Source organism: Rhinopithecus roxellana, chromosome 14 (genome assembly GCF_007565055.1).
Source record: "Rhinopithecus roxellana isolate Shanxi Qingling chromosome 14, ASM756505v1, whole genome shotgun sequence".
In the NCBI taxonomy this organism is placed as follows: domain Eukaryota; kingdom Metazoa; phylum Chordata; class Mammalia; order Primates; family Cercopithecidae; genus Rhinopithecus; species Rhinopithecus roxellana.
In genome coordinates this window covers 78,542,297-78,567,654 of record NC_044562.1, presented here as the reverse complement: position 1 = coordinate 78,567,654, position 25,358 = coordinate 78,542,297, and the positions used below count along the sequence as shown (strand labels likewise).

Below are 25,358 nucleotides of genomic sequence, written 5' to 3'. Positions count from 1 at the left end.
ACCTATATACTGAACACTATAAAACACTGCTGACAGAAATTAAGACTTAGGCTGGGTGCGGTGGCTCATGCCTGTAATCCCAGTACTTTGGGAGACTGAGGTTGGCGGATCACCTGAGGTTGGGAGTTCGAGACCAGCCTGACCAACATGAAGAAACCCCGTCTTTACTAAAAATACAAAATTAGATGGGCATTGTGGTGTATGCCTGTAATCTCAGCTACTCAGGAGGCTGAGCCAGGAGAACTGCTTGAACCCAGGAGGCGGAGGTTGCAGTGAGCCAAGACCTCACCATTACACTCCAGCCTGGGCAACAAGAGCAAAACTCCATCTCAAAAAACAAACAAACAAAAAAAAAACAGAAAAAAGAAATTAAGCCTTAAACAAATAGAGTATGTTCATGGTTCAGAAGATTCAATATTGTCAAAATATAATTATCTCCAAATTGATCTAGAGATTCAACACTATCCCAATCAAAATTCCAGCTGGCTTTTTTGCATGAATTGACAAGCAGATTCTAAAACTCATAAAAGCCAGGCACTTGGGGAGGCTGAGGCTGGCAGATCACTTGAGGTCAGGAGTTCGAGACCATCCCGGCCAACATGGTGAAACCCCGTCTCTATTAAAAATACAAAAATTAGTTGGGCATGATGGTGCAGGCCTGTAGTCCCAGCTACTCAGGATGCTGAGGCAGGAGAATTGCTTGAACCCGGGAGGTGGAGGTTGCAGTGAGCCGAGATCGTGCCACTGCACTCCAAACTAGGTGACAGAGTGAGACTCCGTTTCAAAAAAATTTTTTTTAAATAAAAAATTAAAATTAAAAAAATCATAAGAATGTACAAAGGACCCAGAATAGCCAAAACAGCTTTGAAAAGGAACTGATTTCAAGACCTGTTATTAAATCTGCAGCTATCAAGACAGTGTATAATTGGAGTAAACACAGATAAATAGAGCAATAAAACAGAATAGATAGTGCAGAAATGTCGCCTGAATATATATACGCAAGTGGATTTTCAAGAAAAGTGCAAAGGCAATGTAGTGGATAAAGAAGAGTATTTTCGGCCGGGCGCGGTGGCTCAAGCCTGTAATCCCAGCACTTTGGGAGGCCGAGACGGGCGGATCACGAGGTCAGGAGATCGAGACCATCCTGGCTAACACGGTGAAATCCCGTCTCTACTAAAAAATACAAAAAACTAGCCGGGCGAGGTGGCGGGCGCCTGTAGTCCCAGCTACTCAGGAGGCTGAGGCAGGAGAATGGCGTAAACCCGGGAGGCGGAGCTTGCAGTGAGCTGAGATCCGGCCACTGCACTCCAGCCCGGACGACAGAGCAAGACTCCGTCTCAAAAAAAAAAAAAAAAAAAAGAAGAGTATTTTCAATAAATTATGCAAGAACAATTGGATCTTCATACACAAAAACAAAAAAAAATCAATACCTCACTGCATATAAACATATATTTAAAATGGTTCCTAGACCTATACAGGAAACCAAAAAATATATATTTCTTTCCGACTTTTAGTTCAAGGGTTACATGTGCAGTTTTGTTACACAGGTAAATTGCATGTCACAAGGATTTGGTGTGCAGATAATTTTGTCACCCAGGTAATCAGCATAATATCCAATCGTCATCTTCCTCCCACCCTCCTCCATCCTTAAGCAGGTGCCAGTGTCAACTGGGCACAGTGGCTCACGCCTGTAATCCCAGCACTTTGGAAGCCCAAGGCAGGTGTATCATGAGGTCAGGAGATCAAGACCATCCTGGCTAACATGGTGAAAACCCGTCTCTACTAAAAAAAAAATACAAAAAATTAGCAGGGTGTTGTGGCGGGTGCCTGAAGTCCCAGATACTCGGGAGGCTGAGGCAGGAGAATAGCATGAACCTGGGAGGCGGAGCTTGCAGTGAGCGGAGATCACGCCACTGCACTCCAGCCTGGGCAACAGAGCAAGACTCCATCTCAAAACAAAACAAAACAAAACAAAAAAAGTGCCAGTGTCTACTGTTCTCTTCTTTGTGTCCATGTGTACTCAATATTTACCTCCCACTTAGAAGTGAGAACATGAAGTATTTGGTGAAATCTAAAATTTTTAAACTTCTAAAAGAAAACATAGGAGAAAATCTTTGTGATATTAGAGTGGGTAAAGATTTCTTGGATAAGCCACTAAAATAATGATATATACAAGAAACACTGATAAACCATATTTCACTAAAAGTAAAAACTTTTGCTTTTCAAAAGACACAGTAAGGAAATGAAAAGTCAAGCTATAGAGTGGGAGAAAGTATTTTCAAGTCAAATACCTAATCATGAATTTGTATTTGGAATATAGTTTAAAAATTATCTAAGCTCAATAATAAAACTAATTTTAAAATGGGAAAAACATTTGAATGGATACATCACCAAAGAAGATATACTGTAGAAAATAAGTTCAGGAAGAGACATTCAACATCATTTTTACTTAGAGAAATTCAAATTAAAACTATAATGAGATATTTCACACCTATTAAAATGTTTATAATTAAAAAGACCAATTATACCAAGTGTTGTTGAGAATGGAGAGGAAATAGGACTCTCAGAGATTACTATTGGGAATGCAAAATTACAACTACTTTGGATAACAGTTTGAAAGTTTCTTACAAAGTTAAATATACACCTATCATAAAAAACAGCTATTCTACACAAAGATATTTACTAAGAGAAATGGAAGTATATGTCCATACATAGACTTATACATGAATGTTCATAGCAGCTTTGTTTGTAATAGCCAAAAACGGAAAGAAACAGCTCAAATGTCAATATTTCATTGATGTCAATCATCAAAAAGTAACCAAATAAACAAACTGTGGTATATCCATACAATGGAATACTATTCAGCAATAAAAATTAACAATTGATACCCACAACATGAATGAATCTCAAAGTAATTGTGTTGAATGAAATCTGTAATAGGAAGCAGATCAGTGGTTACCTAAGGATCCAGAGGAGGAGCAGGGAGGAAGGAGAGGGAATAAAACAGGTCATGAGGAAATTTTGAGGTTAAGAACATGTTCATTATCCTAATAGTAATGATGGTTTTGGGGGTTTATACATATGTCAAAATTATAGGATTGTACATTTCAAATATGTCCAATTCATTGTATATCACTTATACCTAAATAACACCGTTGAAAGTGTGTTTCGATGCATTTTAATGAAATTTTACATGTAAAAAAATTATAAAAAGAAGCATAAGAGTACTAAGAAACAAGGGTAAGTCTTCAGTGCATGTGTATTCCTGGGTGGTTAATACTTACTGCATATGTATTAGTCCAGTGTTTTACCACCTCTTGAGATCGCAAATGCATTTCTTTCTTTGCCTTTCTTTCTGCACGGAGGCATGCTGCTTCTCTTGTCAACCTGTCAAGGCTATCTTGAATCCTTTTCCACTCATTGTGTGGAATTATGGTGACCTGCTGGAGATCTACTTTGCTAGGCAGAAGAGGCGGATAGAGAACTTGATCTTCTTCAGAGTTTCTTTTTTCTAATAAATTGTAAAAAATGATTACTAAAGACTTACAGGAATAGTTTAAGTGATATTTGTCTCAGAAGTTCCGATAGTGGCATAACTAGAAATTATTTTCAAACACTTAATTTACTCTTGTTATCCCAAGAACAGCTACGATTAAGTGAAAAAAAAAAAAAATACAAGGCCTTGAAATCAGAAGGCATATATTTGACTACTTGTTTAATCACTTCCTTACTGTGTAAACTTGGGCAAGTCATTTAACTTTTTGGAATCTCAGTACCCTCATCTTTAAAATGGAGATCTCCTAGTAATACCTATCCCAACAGCTTGTTATAAAAGCATTTTTCAAAGTTAACAAAGTGGTCGTTTATAAATGGATAACTTTGTGGGTGTTCATCTTTTGGGGTTGTAGGCATTACGACTGACTCTATTCAACCTCTTCCCACTGAGCAGCAGCAACATAATTTGGAGAACTCACTATAGTTCCAGGGTGGGCCTAGTTGGTTTAAGAACACTTGTATCTCCATTGTCAATCACTATTTCTCTAAAAAGCAAAGAAACAGGACAAAAGGTTTACGTGCAACTTTTAGAAAAGTTCTTCCTTGTTTTCTGGGAGAGACATCCAAAAGACTCTCAAGCTAAGTATGAATAAGGAAGAAAGAGAGACAGATAAACAGCTACGACCACAAAAGAAACCAGCCTTGAATGAAGCTATTATTGCAAAGAAGCTGTTACTGCAAAGGAGAAACAACAGGAGAATCTGAGGCAATGATAATCTCATTATTCTGCTAATCAACTCAACCTGAAGCCTGGCATTCCTGTTATAAAGTGAAAAAAATGTCCCTATTTTTGAAGATGATTGAGTTGGGTGTTCTATTATATGAATTCAAAGCATCCTAAATGACACAGTGGAACTCATAACAGATCTCCTTGGAAAAATGGTCCTACCCTTTTAATCAACCAAGTTTCTTAATTATTAACAGCCAAACTTACTCTAGTAAGTTTGGCAGAACTAGTTTAGGCAGAAAAGAAAAGGAATTAATTAAGGGGCATTAAGTAATGGACTCAATCTACTAGAGAGCCATAGTCATCCTTATAAGCTGTATATGCAAAACATCATACAAACCACAACATGGGGTTCCAGTGAGGGCCCATGGCAACTGGCTTTGTGTAGGCATCTCGACTTGCCCCATTTACAACTTGTCCCACTGGAAACCATACACTGGAATACTTGAATCTTCACCACTGTTGCCTCTGAAATTGGTACACTTTTATTGCCATTTTCTACAAACACACACACACACACACAAACTGATTCAACATGCTGTTTGATTCCTTATATTGCTCTCTTCATAATATAAATCTGGCATATGTAAAACTGATTGGATGAGTCTTTGTCCCACGCTTGCCCTCTAACTGTAACAACAGCTCAAAAAGTGAATTTTGCCTTCTATCTTAAGGAGGTAGGACATCAAAGGAAGGAAATTCACCAAAATAGGAAAGGCATTTGAACAATGATGGGTGGCCACAGGCATAACAAAGGTAGGATAGCAGAGTGGGTAAGAGTGTGGATTCTGGAGTCAGACTACCTGAACTTTTTCTGAACACACCATATATTAACTATATGAATGTAGATAAAATTATTTAACCCTTCTGAATCTGTTTCCTTAATTGCAAAATGGGGTCATTAACAGTATCTACTGGATGTAAAGAATTTAAGACTAGTGTCTGGTACATAATATGTTCTCAACAAATATTAGCTATTATTATTTTTACTATTAGTATGAGAAGAATGAAACAAGTAGAGAGAAAGGCAGAAGCAAGAAAATCACATAGTTCCAAAAAGAGAAAGATACTGAAAGAAAAGCTGTTAGGACCAATTAAAGTCTTCTTGGGGTTTAAATTAAGGCAGGTAGGGGTGAGAACTTGGTGACTAAACTAAAGTGTGAGTTTACAACCACAGGCACTATCTTGCCTACCACATACCAAACCTCTGCATGCAGAACAAAGCCAAACAAAGCTGACTTTATCATGACTCTTTAGTTGCAAATAGTATTATCTTTAGTTGCAAAGAGTATCATCATGATTCTTTAGTTGCAAATGACTAATCTAATTCACAGTAGTTACAATAAAAAGGAGAATATTGTGTCTCCCATATCTGGGGATTGCGGTGTAACTTGATTCAGAACACTGTTCTACTTAAGAGTCATGACCAATACATTCTTACAGCCTTGTAACAAATTTCCTTTATTTTGCCTAAACCAGCTCAATTTGGCTTGTGTTACTTGCAATCAGAAGCTAACCAAACAATGGTCTCTAAGTTAAACCATCTGCCTTTTGATTAAGAAATTGCTAGGCATGTTACTATCTTTGTCTGACCCAAGAGTCATTCTAAATTTAATTCACTAAAATTCTAAAGAGGGTCAATACAGTACACGGTCCATTCTGGCAGGAGCTGCTCCCCACAAAGTATACAGTGGTAAGTGGGCCTTAGCAGTGGTGGCAGGAGAGCAGGATGTCAGAAAGCTATGCAGTGCAAAGTGTGATCCCTCCTCTTTCACATCTCAAATCTTTAGTAGAATAACTGTGTTCACAGGATGTTTTATTCAAGTAGATCTTTTGATGGACTCTGATACAGGAACGAACAAAGAGAACCACCACAAATGCAGGAATAGAGTTGGGTAACCGCAAAGAAAAAAGAAAGCCCACAGAAAGCTTGGGAAAGGCTTTTACTATCTCGGGTCACTGAAGTTGGGGCAAGTTCCCCATATCTTTGAAGATCAGGAGAGCCCTGGTTGAGATCAGAGCTATAGATGGTTTCACATATCCCCACTTTAATCCACTGGTTGATGTAAAATTTAGTTCTTAGAGGGCAATCTTACTTCCAAGATTTCTACCCCACAGTAACTCTCATACAATGTCAGTAGAGGCTGTTAGAGAAGTTGAAGAAGGGCAGACCACAACTGAATGAAGGGACATGAAAGACAGAGACAGATGGACAGAGAGAGAATATAAATAGGCAGACTAGCAAGCAGGAGAGAGGGGACAAAAGCAGTGGCAAGTTACCTAAAAGTGTCTAAAATCAGTCCATCTGCCTGCCATATTGACACATTTTCCATGGATTAGATCATCTTTTTATTGAGTTATAATACACATAAAAATCCACCACTGCAAACAGTAGCATTCGATGGTTTTTACTCTATTCTCAAAGCTGGGCAACTATCACTAATATCTAATTCAGAACATTTTCATCACTCCGAAGGACACTCTATGCATTAGCAGTCCTCTCCTCCTCATAGCTCCTGGCAACCACTAATCTACTTTCTGGCTCTACTTTTTTGAATTTGCCTATTCGAGACATTTCATGTGCATGGAATAATACAATATGTGGCCTTTTATATCTGGCCTCTTTTACTCAAATGTTTTCAAGGTTCATTCACATTGTAGAATGTATCCATACTTGATTCCTTTTTGTTGTTGTTGTTGTTGTTGTTGTTGTTGTTGTTGTTGTTGAGATGAGTCTGTCTCCATCGCCCAGACTGGAGTGCGGTGGCACAATCTCAGCTCACTGCAACCTCCATCTCCCAGGCTCAAGCAGTTCTCCTGCCAAGCCTCCCAAGTAGCTGGGATTACGGTCGTGCACCACCACGCCCAACTTAATTTTTTTGTATTTTTAGTAGACATGGGGTTTCACCATGTTGGCCTGGCTGGTCTCAAACTCATGGCATCAAGTGATCCACCTGCCTTGGCCTCCCAAAGTGCTGGGATTACAGGTATGAGCCACCACGCCTGGCCCTAATTCCTTTTTATGGTGAGTAATATTCCATTCTATAGATGTAGCACATTTTGTTTATCCATTATCAATTGATGGACATTAGGGGTGTTTCCACCTTTTGACTACTATGAATAATTCTGTTATGAACATTCACATGTTTTTGTGTGGACATACGTTTTTCATTATCTTTGGTTATGCTTAGGAACAGAATTATAACTCCATATTTAACATTTTGAGAAAGTGTCAAATTGTTTTTCAAAGTTGCTATACTATTTTACATTTCCACTAACAACATACGAAGGTTTCAATTTCTCCACATCCTTCCCAACAGTTATTACTGCCCCTTTATTTTTTTCATTCATCCTAGTGGGTGGGAAGTGGTTTCTCACTGTTGTCTTGATTTGTATTTCTATAATGGGTAATGAAGTTGAGCATCATTTCATGTGCTTATTGGCTGCTTGTACATCTTGTTTGGAGAAATATCAGTTCAAATCATTTGTCCCTTTTTAAAAATGAGCTTTTTATTGTTGAGTTGAAAGAATTCTTTATAATCTGGATTATAGATCCTTAGCATATATATAATTTGCAAATATCTTCTCCCATTCGGTGGATGTATTTGCACTTTTTGATAGTGTTCTTTGATGTATTCATACTGAAGTTTTTAATTTTGATGAAGGCCAAATCTATTTATCTTGGGTTGATTGTGCTTTTGGTGTCACATCTAAGAAATTGTTGCCTAATCCAAGGTAATAAAGATGTATATCTAAGTTTTCTTCTAATAGTTTTATAGTTCTAGCTTTTATATTTAGTTATATGATTCATTTCAAACTAATATTTGTATGTAGTGTGAGGTGTATATTAATTTGGGAGTCAGAATTCATTATTTTGTATATGGATATCCACTTATCCTGGCACCATTTGTTAAAAATTCTACTCTTTCCCCATTGCATTAACATTCTTGTCAAAACCCATTTAGTATAGATGTATGGGTTTATTTCATTATTTCTATTACACTCATCTATATGTCTTTCCTTAAGCCAACACTACAATCTCTTGGTGACTGTAGGTTTTTTAATTGTTTTTAGAAACAGGGTCTCTCTATGTAGCTCTGACTGGAGTGCAGTAGCTATTCATAAGCACAGCCATTGTGCACTACACCCTCAAACTCCTGGTCTCAAGTGATCCTTCTGGCCACAACCACCTGAGTAGCTGGGACTATAGGTGCACACTCCCATGTCCAGCCAATGAGTGTAGCTTTGTAGTAAGTCTTAATATCATGAAGTGTGAGTCCTCTTACTTGTTAATATTTCTTCTGATTCAAAATTGTTTTAGCTATTCTATTGTCCTTTTCATTTCCATATGAATTCTAGGATCAGCTTGCCAATATCCACAAGAAAGCCAAGTAGAATTTTGATAGGAATTGTGTTAAATGTGTAGATCAATTTGGGAAGTGTTGCCATCTGTCTTAGTCCATTTTCTGTTGCTATATCAGAATATCTGAAACTAGATAATTTGTAAAGAAAATGATTTTATTTCTTACAATTATAGAGGCTGAGAAGCGCAAGGTTGAGGGGCTGCATTTGTTGAGGGCTTTCTTGCTGGTGAGGTCTCTCTGCAGAGTCTGGAAGTAGTGTAGGGCATCATATGGCAAGGGGGCTGAGGATGCTAGCTGAGATCTCTCTTCCTCTTCTTATGAAGCCAAGAGTCCCAATTCCAGCATAAGCCGTTAATCCATTCACAGCAAGACCCCATTTCTAATCCATTCATGAGGGCAGATCCCTCATGACCCAATCACTTCTTAAAGGCCCCACCTCTCAATACTGCCATTTTGGGAATTAATTTTCAACATGAGTTTTGAAGGGGACAAATATTCAAACCATGTTAACCATACTAAATCTCCCAGCCCATTAACATGAAATGTGTATTAGTCTATTTTCATGCTGCTGATAAAGACATACCCGAGACTAGGGAGAAAAAAAAGTTTAGTTGGACTTACAGTTCCACATGGCTGGGGAGGCCTCAGGATCATGGTGAGAGGCAAAAGGCACTTCTTACATGATGGCAGCAAGAGAAAATGAGGAAGAAGCAAAAGTGGAAACCCCTGATAATCCCATCAGATCTCATGAGATGTATTCACTATTGTAAGAATGGCATGGTAAAGACCAGTCCCCATGATTCAATTACCTCTCCCTGGGTCCCTCCCACAACATGTAGGAATTCTGGGAGATACCATTCAAGTTGAGATTTGGGTGGGGACACAGCCAAACCATATCATTCTGCCCCTGGTCCCTCTAAATCTCATATCCTCACATTTCAAAACCAATCATGCCTTCACAACAGTCCCCCAAAGTCTTAACTCATTTCAGCATTAACCCAAAAGTCTGTAGTCCAAAGTCTCATCTGAGACAAGGCAAGTCCCTTCTGCCTATGAGCCTGTAAAATCAAAAGCAAGCCGGGCGCGGTGGCTCAAGCCTGTAATCCCAGCACTTTGGGAGGCTGAGACGGGCGGATCACGAGGTCAGGAGATCGAGACCATCCTGGCAAACATGGTGAAACCCCGTCTCTACTAAAAAAATACAAAAAACTAGCCAGGCGAGGTGGCAGGCGCCTGTAGTCCCAGCTACTTGGGAGGCTGAGGCAGGAGAATGGCGTAAACCCGGCGGAGCTTGCAGTGAGCTGAGATCTGGCCACTGCACTCCAGCCTGGGCGACAGAGCGAGACTCTGTCTCAAAAAAAAAAAAAAAATCAAAAGCAAGCTAATTACTTCCTAGATACAATGGGGGTACAGGTATTAGGCAAATACAGCCATTCCAAATGGGAGACATTGGCCAAAACAAAGGGACTACAGGACCCATGCAAGTCTGAAATCCAGCAGGGCAATACAATTTTAAAGCTCCAAAATGATCTCCTTTGACTCTAGGTCTCACATTCAGGTCACACTGATGCAAAAGTGGGTTCCAATGGTCTTTGACAGTTCTGCCCCTGTGGCTTTGCAGGGCACAGCCTCCCTCCTGGCTGCTTTCATGAACTGGCATTGAGTGTCTGCGGCTTTTCCAGGTGCATGGTGCAAACTGTCAGTGGATCTACCATGCTGGGGTCTGGAGGATGGTGGCCCTCTTCTCACAGCTCCACTAGATAATGTCCCAGTAGGGACTCTATGTGGGAGCTCCGACCCCACAATTCCCTTCTGCACTGCCCTAGCAGAGGTTCTCCATAAGGGCCCTGCCTCTGCAGCAAACTTTTGCCTGGGCATCCAGGCATTTCCATATATCTTCTGAAATCTAGGTGGAGGTTCCCAAACCTCAATTCTTGACTTCTGCGCACCCACAGGCTCAACACCATGTGGAAGCTGCCAAGGTTTGGCAGCTTCCACCCTCTGAAGCCACAGCATGAGCTCTACAGTGGCTCCTTTCAGCCATGGCTGGAGCAGCTAGGACACGGCACCAAGTCTATAGGCTGCACACAGCACAGGGACCCTGGGCCCAGACCATAAAACCACTTTTTCCTCCTGGACCTCTAGGCCTGTGACAGGAGGGGCTGCTGTGAAGGTCTCCAACATGGCCTGGAGACATTTTCCCCATGGTCTTGGTGATTAACATTAGGCTCCTTGATGCTTATGCAGATTTCTGCAGCTGGCTTGAATTTCTCCCCAGAAAATTGGTTTTTCAGACTACAAATTTTCTGAATTTTTATGGTCTGTTTCCTTTTTAAAACTGAATGCCCTTAACAGTACCCAACTCACCTCTTGAATGCTTTGCTGCTTAGAAATTTCTTCTGCCAGACACCCTAAATCATATTTCTCAAAGTTCCACAAATCTTTAGGGCAGGGACAAAATGACGCCAGTCTTTTTGCCAAAACATAGCAAGAATCACCTTTATTCCAGTTTCTAAAAAGTTCCTTATCTCCATCTGAGACCACCTCGGCCTGGATTTCACTGTCCATATCGCTATCAGCATTTTGGTCAAAGTCATTCAACAAGTCTCTAGGAAGTTCCAAACTTTCCCATATTTTCGTGTCTTCTTCTGAGCTCTTCAAACTGTTCCAATCTCTGCCTGTTACCCAGTTCCAAAGTCACTTCCACATTTTCAGTTATCTTTCCAGCAATGCCCCACTCTGCTGGTACCAATTTACTATATTAATCCATTTTCACCCTGCTGATAAAGATATACTGAAGACTGAGAAAAAAGAGATTTAATTAGACCTACAGTTCCACATGGCTGGGGAGGCCTCAGAATCATGGCAGGAGGTGAAAGACACTTCTTACGTGGTGGCAGCAAGAGAAAATGAGGAAGAAGCAAAAGTAGAAATCCCTGATAAATCCCTTTGATCTCATAAGACTTATTTACTATCACAAGAATAGCACAGGAAAGGCCAGCCCCCATGATTCAATTATCTCCATGTGCCCACAACACCTGGGAATTCAAGTTGAGATTTGGGCGAGGATACATCCAAACCATATCAAGATGTCTTTCCATTTATTTACATCTAACTTTTTTCAATAATGTTTTGTAGTTTTTTAAAAGATAAATTTTTGCTTATTCCTAAGTATTTTTCCTTAGAAAAACTTTTCCTAAGTATTTTGGTGCTATTGTAAATGGAATTGTTTTCTTAAATTTATTATCAGATTGTTCATTGCAAGTGTAAAGAAATACAATTTTGTAAATTGATCATCTTTCAATGCCACTAAACTTTATTAGATCTAATAATTGTATCCTTTAGGATTTTTAATATAGAATATCATGTCATCTGTGAAAATAGAAAGTTTTATTTTTTCCTTTCCAATCTGGATGGCCTTCTGTTTTGCTTGCCTAAATGCCATGGCTAGAATTTCTAGTATGATGTTAAATAGAAGTGATGAAAGCAGGCATACTTGTCTTTTCCTGATCAGGCTTTCAGTCTATCACCATTAACTATTATGTTAGCTATAGGCTTTTCATAGGTCTCCTTTATCAGGTTAAGAAAATTCCTTTCTATTCCTAGTTTGTTGTTTTTATCATAAATGGAATGTTGGATTTGTCAAATGTTTTTTCTATTAGGATAATCATGTAGTTTTGTTCTTTATTCTATTTATACAGTGTACTACATTAATTGGTTTTTTTGTTTTGTTTTGTTTTTTTTTTTTGAGACGGAGTCTCGCTCTGTCGCCCGGGCTGGAGTGCAGTGGCCGGATCTTGGCTCACTGCAAGCTCCGCCTCCTGGGTTAACTCCATTCTCCTGCCTCAGCCTCCCCAGTAGCTGGGACTACAGGTGCCTGCCACCTCGCCCGGCTAGTTTTTTTTGTATTTTTTAATAGAGACGGGGTTTCACCGGGTTAGCCAGGATGGTCTCGATCTCCTGACCTCGTGATCCGCCCGTCTCGGCCTCCCAAAGTGCTGGGATTACAGGCTTGAGCCACCACGCCCGGCACATTAATTGTTTTTAAGCCAACCTTGCATTCCTGGGATAAATACCACTTCGTCATGGTATATAATAATTTTTATATGTTGCTGGATTTGGTTTGCTAGTATTTTATTTAATTAATCAACTTATTTTTTGAGATGGGGTCTTGCTATGTTGCCCAGGCTGGAGTGCAGTGGCTATTTACAAGTGTGACCATAGCACATTACAGCCTCAAATTCCTGGCCTCAAGTGGTCCTCCCACCTCAGCCTCCCAAGTAGCTGGGAGGTGTGTGCCACATCTAGCTGATGTGCTAAAACTATGTTGAAGATTTTTGCATCTCTATTCATAAAGGATAATCATCTATAGTTTTCTTGTGATGTCTTTGTCTGATGTTGGCAATACTGCCCTTATAGAATGAGTTGGAAAGTGCCCCTTCCTCTTCTTTATTTTTTAAAAAGATTTGGAAGGATTTATGTTAATATTTCATTAAACATTTAGAATTAACCAATGAAGCCATCTGGTCCTCAGTTTTTCTTCGTGATAATTTTTTCAATTAATAACTGAAGGTGGGATCACCTGAGGTCAGGAGTTTGAGACATGCCTGGCCAACACGGCAAAACCCCATCTCTACTAAAAGTACAAATATTAGCCAGGCATGGTGGTGGGTGCCTGTAATCCCAGCTACTCAGGAGGCTGAGGCAGGAGAATCACTTGAACCTGGGAGGCAGAGGTTGCAATGAGCTGAGATCATGCCACTGCACACCAGCCTGGGTGACAAGAGCAAGACTCTGTCTCAAAAAAAAGAAAAAAAAAAAGAATTCTTGAAGACTTTTTCTTTCAGTACTTTGAATATATCAGCCTGCTGCCCCTGGACTCCATAATTTCTTATAAGAAATTTGTTGTTAATCTTGTTGAGGATTAATTTTATGTAATGTCATTTCTCTCTTGTGCTTTCAAGATTTTCTTTGTCTTTAGCTTTCAACAGTTTGATCATGATGTGTACAGCTGTGGATCTCTTTGAGTTGAGTTTACCGTACTTAGAGGATCACTGAGCCTTTTGAATGTGTAATGTTTTTCATCAAATTTGGAAAGCTTTTGGCCATTAATTCTTCAAATGTTTTTACCCCTTTCTCTGCTCTTTTCCTTCCAGAACTCAAGTTACATTTATGTTGGCATATTTGCCGGTGACCTACATTTCTCTGAAGATCTGCTTGTTTTTCTTCATTCTTTTATCTTTTTTTCTTTCTCACTATTCTGAGACTGAATAATCTCAATTGACTTATCTTCAAGTTCATTGATTATTTCTTCTGCAAGTTCAAATCTGCTATTGATCCCTCTAGTGAATTTTTTAATTCAGTTATTGTGTTTTCCAACTCCAACATTTCTGTTCAGTTTCTTTTTATAATTTTTTAAAATCTTCATTGATATCCTCTATTTGGTAAGACAACATTCTTAATACTCTTCTATAGTTCTTTAGACTTTCACTTGAGTTCTTTAAATATATTTACAATAGCTATAAATTTACAAAAGTTTTTATCTAGTAAATCCAACATCTGGGCTTACAACAACTGCAACTGCACAGTTTTAAGGTCAGTTGAGGGGGTCTCTGATTTCCTACCTTTTCTCCACCCCTACTTCTGTAGACATCCTCCCTGCCAGTTCCACAGCCCCTTTCCCTCTTCCACCCATTCACCTGAGGGCAAAACGGCCTAATTTCCACAGAGTCAAAAGATGATTACTGAGGATGCTTTCAACTTGGTGGAGTCCATTTCAAAGACACTTTCTACTGAAACCTTTTCTTATGTTTGGGTCATATTTATTTTCATCTTTCATAATATTTATTAAAAACTGTACATATATGTTTCAACTCTGGAAATCAGATCTCCACATACACCCAAAGTTTCTTATTCCTGCTGTTGTTGTTTCATGACTTCACTGAACCAATTCTGTAGTCTGTATTCTTTGTCACATGTGGCCACTGGAGTCACTGGAGTCTCTGGTTTGCTTAGTGGTCAGCTAATAACCAGACAGACACATCTTTGGATGACTAGAACTAACAAGTCTCCCAGTCTCTGCCGAGGGACTGTCTGTGAGCATTAAGGCATGCCTTCAATGCTCGGGCAGGCAATTTACAACTCCATCTTAGCTTTTACTTCTTTCTTAAACAGAGTCTCAAGGTAAGTCATAGGTGAGAGGCATTTTCAGGTCTTTCCTGGGCATGTATGTAGCTCTATGCATGCATTTGGCCTTCTAGATTCCCAGGAATATGTCAGGAGTTTTCCAAAGCTCCCTATGGACATATCACTTCCCAGCTGATCCTTTTAAGTTTTTTGGTCAGCGTGTTGTTTGCCTCCCAACTGTATCACTGCCTGCCTGTTTCATGCTGTTATAACAGAACACCTTAGGCTGGGTAATTCATAAAGAATAGATATTTATTGGCTTATGGTTCTGGAGGCTGAGAAAGCCAGTATCAAGGTGCCAGCATCTGGCAGCAGCCTTCGTGCCTCATCATAACATGATGGAAGGCATTACGTGGCAAAAGGGCAAAGAGAGGGCAACAGACACACATGCACAGAGAGAGAGAGAGCGAGAGAGAGACAGAGAGACAGATAGATAGAGAGAGAGAGAAGAGGGCCAACTTTCCCACTTTTATAATGAACCCACTCCCCAGATAATGGCATTAATCCCTTTATTCTTCTCTCATGGCCTAATCACCTCTCATTAGTCCCTACCTTCCAACATTTTTACACTGGGGATTAAGTTCCCACACATGCTTTTTAGAGGACACGTTAAAACTATAGCACTGCCTCTGATAGCTGTGATATTTAAAATTGCCACTGATCATTTGACAAACATACTTGGTGAGTCTGAAGTCAGACTAAATAACAATAAGCCTCATGAGTGAGATTCTCCAAGGAACTATCAGATATGTCGAATAATAACAGTTGCCTGGCTTTGGAGTGGGTCAAATTCTGTTTTGTCCCCTCTACAAGTTGCTAAGTCAGTATTTTTCACTGTGATTGCTGTGGTTATCTAGGCTGCCATGGGGCTAGGAGAAAAGTATAGGACAATGGCAAATTAAGATGCCAAAAACCTCACTGTTGTTACAAAAATCCAGCTGTTTTTCTTTAGCAAACACTCCACATATTGTTGCAAGCCTTTGGTTAATTTCCAGAGTTCTGAAAAAGTCGATAATGATGATTTTTGCCACTGTTCTTGTTGATTTTATGGAGGACAGGATTTCAGGCATAGATCCTATTTCACCATTCTGGCTGATCTCACCCCACTAAATCTTGATAAATTATTTGTTTTACAAATAGCTGCATACATCTCTGAAACCCTCTCCTACTTAGCCTTCCCCTAAAAATGGAGATTAAAATTTAGCAGCGAGGCTCGGTTGGAAGCTTGTGAGCTAGTTACCACAAAACATTATTTAACAACTATTAGGTAAATCTAAACCAGGTAGTGCAGAAATGCATATGCAGGCAAGTGAATATGTGGGAGTAATTGTGCTTTTCCAATACTTGTCATATTGGTACTGTTTCTTTCCTTTTACACAGCAAAAGTCTGCTGCTAACCTCATAAAACCTCCACTGCATAAATATCCACTAGTGAAGAACGACTGGCTCTCACTCTGCATCTCGTGCAGGGGGCACTATTGCTACAGAAGCTCGGGCAACGACATGAAGATACTTCAAACTGCCAAAGTTCTAGTTGTCACCATGACAACATTAATTGCCAATTTACAGACTTAAGAAACTGTCGTAGCTAGAATTGATAGAGTTCTTTAGAAGTCTATTTCTATTCCAAAATCAAATTGTTATAACAGGTCATCTGAATTACAATACTTTATGTCGCACGATTTTTTTTAACTCTATGAAAGCATCTGACTTAGAGAGATACCTTACATTTACTTTAGAGAGGAGGAAATGGAGATATTTCTTTCAGAGACTTTTAGTAAAGACCAATCAGCAAGTTTGCAGCAGAGCCAAGACTCTAAAGAGGGAACTTATATTTCCAAGAGATATTCCAATTCAATCAGTGAATAACAAACTTTAAGCGTGCCGGAAATTTAACAAAGCCCAGACTCTCAGAGCTGTAACTGCGCAGTTTTAGGTTAGCTGGGGGTGGGGGGTCTCTGATTTCCTATCTTTTCTCCACCCCTATTTCTGTAAACATTCTCCCACCCACTTCCACTCCCCGTTTCCCTCCTTCACCCATTCACCTGAGGACGGCCTAACTTATACAGAGCCCAAAGATGCTTATTGAGGATGCTTTCGACTTGATGGAGTCCATTTCAAAAAGCAACTGAAGCCCTCATTCGGCATCCTCGCCTCTCACTCCATGCCGGGGGTCCAGAAACAATCCCTGTCCCTGGATAGGTCAGGTTAGCTCACCTGTACTTTCCTTCGCCTGTCCACAGCGTCGTCCAAACCGTACCAGCATCTCTGACGAGGTGTCCATAGTGCGCCCAGATCTGGAAAAGTGACTGTGGCGCCAAGCGCCGCGGACTCCAGCCAGTGGACGTTGTTACTCGAACCACGCGGTTGCTTGGCAACGCCGCCGGAAGTGACGCCAGCCGTCGCCGAAGAACTGGGAAAGCGCTGCAGTTGGCAGTCGGGCTAGCGAAGAGAGGCGCCTGCGCCTGCGCCTGCGAGCTGGGCTTGTGAGTGCGGCTGCCCAGCGGGCAGGCGTGGGGCTAGGTCAAAGGACTGAACCAGCAGGAGCGTCACGGGCGCCGGGGCGGCTGCCGACGGCGGGCCTGGGTCAGTGAGAAGCCCGTGAACCCCCGCCCTGCCTGCTACTCCCATCCTCGCCTGCTGCGCGCTCCACGGGGGACGACCTCCGATTGGGTCCGATGCCTACCCTCGGGGTGGAGCCGGCAGGTGTGTGAGCGCGCGAGGCCTAGGCGTGGTGTGTGTGTCCCCGATCTCCTCGCGGGTGGAATGTGAGGAGCAAAGCCCTCCCTTAATTATAAAAACCCGCGGATTCGCTGACATAAACTCTGTTTTTTTAATCCTTTGGTTTCTGGGGCATGGTCAGGACTAGATGGGGCCAGGTTTTTAAAAGATAGGAATGTTAAAACTTAATGATATGCTTAGAACATTTATGTTAGGACCTTTGAGATATTTTAAATTTCTTGGTAAATACATGACCACAGAAATCTGTTAGGAGTAGCTGCGCATTTGGTTTCAGAAGATCTTTTTGTAATACATTGATGTACAGATAACTTCATTACTAACAAGTTGGCTCTGATGTGTACACATAATGCACCAAATTGGAGTCTCTCAAAGTGAAAGAACAAAAAGATTTTTAATAACGAACGTCCTAACACACAGTCGTGCTATTTTTCTTTAGGTTTTCTATCAGATGTTCCACGTAATAATGCTGGTAAGTATGGAATAATTAAGAAAATATTTGTAGACAGAAATTAGTTTGTGCACATAGAGCGCTGGTAGATTTTTGGAAGCATACCTTAAAAAGTGTCAAGAACTGGAGGCCAGGCGTGGTGGCTCACGCCTGTAATCCCAGCACTTTGGGAGGCCGAGGCAGGCAGATCACGAGGTCAGGAGATGGAGACCATCCTGGCTAACACGGTGAAACCCTGTCTCTACCAAAAATACAAAAAAAATTAGCCGGACGTGGTGGGGGGCGCCTGTAGTCCCAGCTACCCAGGAGGCTGAGGCAGGAGAATGGCGTGAATCCGGGAGGCGGAGCTTGCAGTGCCAAAGTGTCAAGAACTGGGAAGGAACAGAGATTTTACCCTGTTTGCAGGCTAACTTAGCCTGGCAGTTTCATGGAAGACAGAAGACTATTCGTTTCAGGAATGAATTACTCCCAGCAGTAGCCAGTATATCAGCAATTTTGCCTGAGTTACCTAAAGCCCCAGTTCCCACAGGATAATGCAAAGTGGGCAAGAAGGCACCTAGATGTAGAGTATGTCGAATTACAGGAAAGCAGCCCTGAGCTTAGGGAACCCAGATCTTTATCATTTGAACAAATAAGCATGTTTCTCAAGGCTGTCCACTGTACAAACATCCTTGAAACAATAGAGGAAAGAGCAGTCAGTAAGATGTGCACAACCACCGGAGACACAGGGAGAATTGTCTCCCAACAAAAATTCTCTGGAATTTTAACAAAATTAGTTACAAAAAGTATTGAATCTCATGATTTGATGTCAGTTACTTGCCAATTTGACATGGTGGTCAGATGTAATTTGACTTCAGACTCGAGATTCCAACTCCAACCACAATCCAAGTCAGTCTAGAGTTGTTTGTCCTTTACCCACTACTCTTTTTTTTCTTTGTTGTGAATTTAATAAGGTAGCATATGCACTCTGATCTGAAACAGTTTAAATTATTCTGAGAAGAAAAAAAATTTTATTACAAAATTAATGTAGAAAAAGTGTGAACTACGGTTGAACCAACCATAACCATTCCACTGCACATGTAAACATTTTCTAAAACAAAAACAGGATTATACTGTACACATTGTTTTGTGACTTGCTTATTTAATTTGAACTGAATATCTTAGCTTTTATTGGCTGGATATTCTATTATATGCCGTCACATGTATATCTTATTTAACTATTTCCCAATTCTTGGATGTCTGTGTAGTTTCTAATTTTCATTGTGTAAAGTACATAGGATATTGTTACACTATGGAAACATTGCAGACATACCAAATGGACATAGATTGTGCTTTTGAAGAGAACAGTTAACTCTTTTTGGAATTTTAACAGATTGGTTTCAAAATAGATTCACATTCTTAAAACTAAATCTTTGTGCATATCCTTAATTTTTGGAGACATTTTAATTTCTAATACAGCACTAAATCTCTAAATGTCTATTGACAATAGAATGTGGAATTACTCTATTATTAAACAAGTAAAAAGAAAAAAATGGACTCTGAAAATCTCAATCAGCTTAGCACTATGATTTTATCCACTGGACAAAAACTTATTTTCACATAACATTTCTTATTTTCGACACCAAGTCGATACCAAGTGGAAAGCAAAACTTTGTTCTCCTATTGCCAAGAGATACTTTTCTGACATAAGACAAACAACATAATTAGAAAATGCAAATGTTAAAGCTTTTAAAATACGTTTATCAATTTTAGGAGTTAAGAAGTTTCCATTATTTTGCTCCAAACCAGAAGACTCTGTTCCCTGTATATAGAATAGGAGTAATGTTTGAAAACAACTGGCTGGTGTTTAAGACTGAAGATTGTCGTGACTGTTTATCCTAATCCCAATGCTGAAGTAAGATTGTCTTGGAAATACTAAGTTGGGTAAGTATTTTTATAAAGGTTTATGTTGAGCGGTGAGAAAAAACTAATAGAAAAAGATGTGAAATTTTTAAAGTGCACTTTCAGATCAGCAGGGGAACTGTTAGCTCAGTCTCATGCTATTTTGAGGCTAATAATTCAGGAATTTCAGTAATTTGTGGCTAATTAAGTTTAGGCTTGAGGTTTTCAAACAACAGTGAGTTACATTTGAAATGTGTTTTAATTATAAATTCAGAATACTCAAAAAGCATATTTAATTTAAAACATGCCTAGTTACAGTACTAATGTGATTGTCAATTATGCCTTATTATTTATTACATTGTTTCTGTAGGAAAGTGAATTCTGCATTTAAATCTCAGGGAACCAGTCAGAAGCATCTGGATTAGGCATTTAGTGATACAAGGATCCAGAGTAAGAAAATATTATGTATCAGCCACATTCACACAACAGGTGATACCCCTGTAGGTTAATTATTCTCTAGATATTCTAAATTAAGAGACACAGAATACTTAGTCTTATGTGAATCAAGAGCTCTATTCTGTCTTCACTACTGGGTATCAACTGTTATAAACTGGAGAATATGTGTGGCTAAATGCCGTGTTTTTCATTTTTAATTGATCTTTTTCTTATTGCTTGAGTTCTTTGTCTTTTTAGGATTTCTTGTAGAAACCTCAAAATGGTTATAAAGTGTATCACCGATGTGGTGTTACAGTTAGTGTGTACTTTGAAACTAATGAATGTTTTTATGTAATTAAATATCTTTCTGCCGAAATGACCTACTTAGTATTTTATTTTTAAACTAATGAGTAGTCATTAAATGCTATTTTTTTGAGACGGAGTCTCGCTCTGTTGCCAGGCTGGAGTGCAGTGGCACGATCTTGGCTCACTGCAACCTCCGCCTCCTGGGTTCAAGCAATTCTCCTGCCTCAGCCTCCTGAGTAGCTGGGACTACAGGCGAGCACCACCACGCCCAGCTAATTTTTTTTTTGTACTTTTAGTAGAGATGGGGTTTCACCATGTTGGCCAGAATGGTCTCGATCTCTTGACCTCGTGATCCGCCTGCCTTGGCCGCCCAAAGTGCTGGGATTACAGGCGTGAGCCACAGCACCTGGCCTTTAATTCTATTTTTTAACACCGGAATTTGGTACTTAAAAGCATTAAGTCTGGAATCAAATCAACCTAAGATTCCAGCTCTGGCACTTTACTAACACCTAACCACTTTAAGATCCAGCTTATACATCTTTAAGATGAAGATAATAATGATTCCTACTTAATAGGGTTATTACAATTAAATTGTATGATACTGCAAAGTTTTTAGGCCAGTACCTGACATATAATGACTCTCAAAATTATTATTATTATCTGTTTACACACATTAATTATATCCTTTTCTGGATATTCTATATAGTTATTTTTTATAAATAATGTTTATTCTTACCATCAGTTGACCAGCTTATTCTTTCCTTTTCTCTTGAGATTTATAATTAATCACTTTCATTATGTTCTAATGAAAACAGAGACATAAGTGTCACACCACAAACAATATGATTACTCAGGTGTATTCAAATTATTTGGCACCCCAGAGCTAACCTATCTAGAGCAGATATAAATAAACATGTCAAAACTCTTAACCAAGTTACTTGTAGTCTGAAGAATTGGCCTTCAGTTCTCAGGTAATTTGTTTAGACTATCATATAGAGTGTCAGCAATCATTTAATTGTAATATTGGCATTTAGAAATTGATTTTAAACTAAACACCTTTTTAAAATTTTTTTGATTTCTACCTTTTAAGTTCGGGGTACATGTGCAGGATATGTAGATTTGTTACATAGGTAAGCGTGTGCCATGATGCTCTGCTGCACAGATCATCACGTCACCTAGGTATTAAGCCCAGCATCCACTAGCTATTTTCCTGATGCTCTGCCTCCTCCTACCCCCAACCCTCCGACAGGCCCCAGTGTATGTTGTTCCATTCCATGTGTTCTCATGATTCAGCTCCCACTTATAAATGAGAACACGTGGTGTTTGTTTTTGTTGTTGTTGTTGTTGTTTCTGTGTTAGTTCACTGAGGATGATGGCTTCCAGCTCCATCCATGTCCCTGTAAAGGACATCATCTCATTCCTTTTTATAGCTGCATAATATTCCATGGTGTATAAGTACCACATTTTCTTTATGCAGTCTATCATTGACGGGCATTTAGGTTGATTCCATGTCTTTGCTATTGTGAACAGTGCTGCAGTGAACATATGCATGCATGTATCTTTATAATAGAATGATTTATATTTCTTTGGGTATATACCCAGTAATAGGATTGCTGGGTCAAGTGGTATTTTGGCCTCTACGTCTTTGAGGAATCACCACACTGTCTTCCACGATGGTTGAACTAATTTACACTCCTACCAACAGTGTAAAAGCGTTCCTTTTTCTCCACAACTTGCTTTTTCTCCACAACTTTGCCAGGTTGTTTTTTGACTATTTAATGATAGCCATTCTGACTAGTATAAGATGGTATCTCATTGTGGCTTTAGTTTGCATTTCTCTAATGATCAGTGATATTGAGCTTTTTTTTCTTTCATATATTTCTTGGGCACACGTATTGTCTTCTTTTTTTTTTTTTTTCTTTTTTTTTTTTTTGTTTTTTTTGAGACGGAGTCTTGCTCTGTCGCCCGGGCTGTAGTGCAGTGGCCGGATCTCAGCTCACTGCAAGCTCCGCCTCCCGGGTTCACGCTATTCTCCTGCCTCAGCCTCCGGAGTAGCTGGGACTACAGGCGCCCGCCACCTCGCCTGGCTAGTTTTTTTGTATTTTTTAGTAGAGACGGGGTTTCACCGTGTTAGCCAGGATGGTCTCGATCTCCTGACCTCGTGATCCGCCCGTCTCGGCCTCCCAAAGTGCTGGGATTACAGGCTTGAGCCACCGCGCCCGGCCCTGTCTTCTTTCAAGAATTGTCTGTTTGTGTCCTTTCCCCACTTCTTAATGGGGCTGTTTGTTTTTTCTTGTAAATTTGTTTAAGTTCCTTAACAAGGAACTACATGATTCTTATCAAAAAGGATTGTGGGCAGATTTTATGAGCAGAGTCTTTATTTTTTTATTTTTATTTATTTTTTTTTTTTTGAGAGGGAGTCTGGCTCTGTCGCCCAGGCTGGAGTGCAGTGGCCGGATCTCAGCTCACTGCAAGCTCCGCCTCCCGGGTTCACGCCATTCTCCTGCCTCAGCCTCCCAGGTAGCTGGGACTACAGGCACCGCCACCTCGCCCGGCTAGTTTTTTGTAGTTTTTAGTAGAGACGGGGTTTCACCGTGTTAGCCAGGATGGTCTCGACCTCCTGACCTCGCGTTCCGCCCGTCTCGGCCTCCCAAAGTGCTAGGATTACAGGCTTGAGCCACCGCGCCCGGCCGAGCAGAGTCTTTAAATAGTTGGGAGCTAAAGATGTAATATAAAATGAAAAGAGCAGTGACATCAATGCCTTTCACTTCAGGGATGGTATAATTTTTCAACTTTATAATAATTGCTAGACATTAGACCTTTGTCAGATGGATAAACTGCAAAAATGTTCTCCCATTCTCTAAGTTGTCTGTTTACTCTGTTGATAGTTTCTTTTGCTGTGCAGAAGCTCTTTAGTTTAATTAGATACCATTTGTCAATTTTTGCTTTTGTTGCATTTGCTTTTGGCATCTTTGTCATGAAATCTTTGCCTGTGCTGTGTCCTGAATGGTATTACCTAGATTTTCTTCTAGGTTTTTTATAGTTTGGGTTTTACACTTAAGTCTTTAATCCACCTTGAGTTGATTTTTGTGTATGGTGTAAGGAAGGGGTCCAGTTTCAGTTTTCTGCATATGGCTAGCCAGTTATCCTAGCACCATTATTAAATAGGGAATCCTTTCCCCATTGCTTGTTTTTGTTAGCAAATACCTTTTTTAAAAAATTATTTTACATCTTGCAAAATTTCATGCTATGTTAAATTTGTTCAGGATTTTGGGTAGTACACAGAGAATCCTTTATACATGACCTGTTATTTAATATGAGGATTGTAAATATTTTAATCTAATAAAATAAGTGTGGTTTGATTGATAATGTGATGATAGTAAGAATGCCTTTTTTTCTTTCTTATAACTTCTATAAGAAACACATCCCCAGGAACACAAAAATACTATGAATGTCCTTTTTATATATTTTGTTTTCCACTTAAAATACTCAAATATGAACTTTGCTTCTTAGAGAAAAGTGGTTAGGTAGTGGTCTCGAAGTGCTTAATCACTTTGTTTATATTCCTTCTTTTAACATATTAACAGTTATGTTTATTAAATAAGTGTTTTAGTTAGATATGTAAACAGAGTTTGTTTAGAGAATAATATTTTTTCTTTTTCAGGATAATCCAAATCTACTTCTGGAACCATGAAAATTTTGCTAGTTTTTGACTTTGACAATACAATCATAGATGACAATAGTGACACTTGGATTGTACAATGTGCTCCCAACAAAAAACTTCCTATTGAACTACATGATTCTTATCAAAAAGGATTTTGGACAGAATTTATGGGCAGAGTCTTTAAGTATTTGGGAGATAAAGGTGTAAGAGAACATGAAATGAAAAGAGCAGTGACATCATTGCCTTTCACTCCAGGGATGGTGGAACTCTTCAACTTTATAAGAAAGAATAAGGATAAATTTGACTGCATTATTATTTCAGATTCAAATTCAGTCTTCATAGATTGGGTTTTAAAAGCTGCCAGTTTTCATGATGTATTTGATAAAGTGTTTACAAATCCAGCAGCTTTTAATAGCAGTGGTCATCTCACTGTGGAAAATTATCATACTCATTCTTGCAATAGATGCCCAAAGAATCTTTGCAAAAAGGTAGTTTTGATAGAATTTGTAGATAAACAGTTACAACAGGGAGTGAATTATACACAAATTGTTTATATTGGTGATGGTGGAAATGATGTCTGTCCAGTCACCTTTTTAAAGAATGATGATGTTGCCATGCCACGGAAAGGATATACCTTACAGAAAACTCTTTCCAGAATGTCTCAAAATCTTGAGCCTATGGAATATTCTGTTGTAGTTTGGTCCTCAGGTGTTGATATAATTTCTCATTTACAATTTCTAATAAAGGATTAATATGCCAGCAATTGAAAAGTGTATCACTTAAGATTAGGTTCAGCAGCATAAAACTAAAACCCCAAATACCAGAGGCTTAAAAAAAAAGACAGAGAATTTTTTTTTTCCTCTCACATAAAAGAATTCCAGAGGTAAGTATTTCAAGTTGCTGTATTAGTCTACCAACCTCAGCACTTGGCATTCAACCCTTGATCCAAGGTTGCTGGTGAAGCTCTAGCCCTCACAGCAAGGAGGGCAGTGAGAAAGTTACATCCCCTGTCTAAAGAAATTTCCCAGAAGTTGTACCCAACACTTCTAT

General features: G+C 39.5%; 2 protein-coding genes across 3 annotated transcripts in view; one reads left to right on the top strand and one right to left on the bottom strand.

The window, feature by feature from the left end:
- The window catches only part of CCDC173 (coiled-coil domain containing 173), a 57,462-nt gene extending 40,267 nt beyond the window's left edge, over window positions 1-17,195 (bottom strand). Inside the window, exons 1-2 of the mRNA XM_010354430.2 lie at window positions 17,050-17,195; window positions 3,285-3,511 (exon numbers count right to left, since the gene is read on the bottom strand). Of these exons, the coding sequence (XP_010352732.1) occupies window positions 3,285-3,511; window positions 17,050-17,116 (294 nt within the window). The 5' untranslated portion in view covers window positions 17,117-17,195. The remainder of the gene's footprint in view (window positions 1-3,284; window positions 3,512-17,049) is intronic.
- Window positions 17,196-17,243: 48 nt separating this feature from the next.
- PHOSPHO2 (phosphatase, orphan 2) lies at window positions 17,244-25,071 on the top strand. 2 transcript variants are annotated; one of them, XM_010354431.2, is made up of 4 exons: window positions 17,244-17,538; window positions 18,011-18,043; window positions 19,775-19,945; window positions 24,309-25,071. In XM_010354431.2, the coding sequence occupies exon 4, from the start codon at window positions 24,335-24,337 to the stop codon at window positions 25,058-25,060; it is 726 nt and encodes a 241-aa protein (XP_010352733.1). In that variant the 5' UTR covers window positions 17,244-17,538; window positions 18,011-18,043; window positions 19,775-19,945; window positions 24,309-24,334; the 3' UTR covers window positions 25,061-25,071. The 2 variants fall into 2 exon arrangements, with proteins under 2 accessions (XP_010352733.1, XP_030772029.1); XM_030916169.1 differs by having other exon boundaries at window positions 17,250-17,538; window positions 19,811-19,945.
- The last annotated feature ends 287 nt before the right edge of the window (window positions 25,072-25,358 follow it).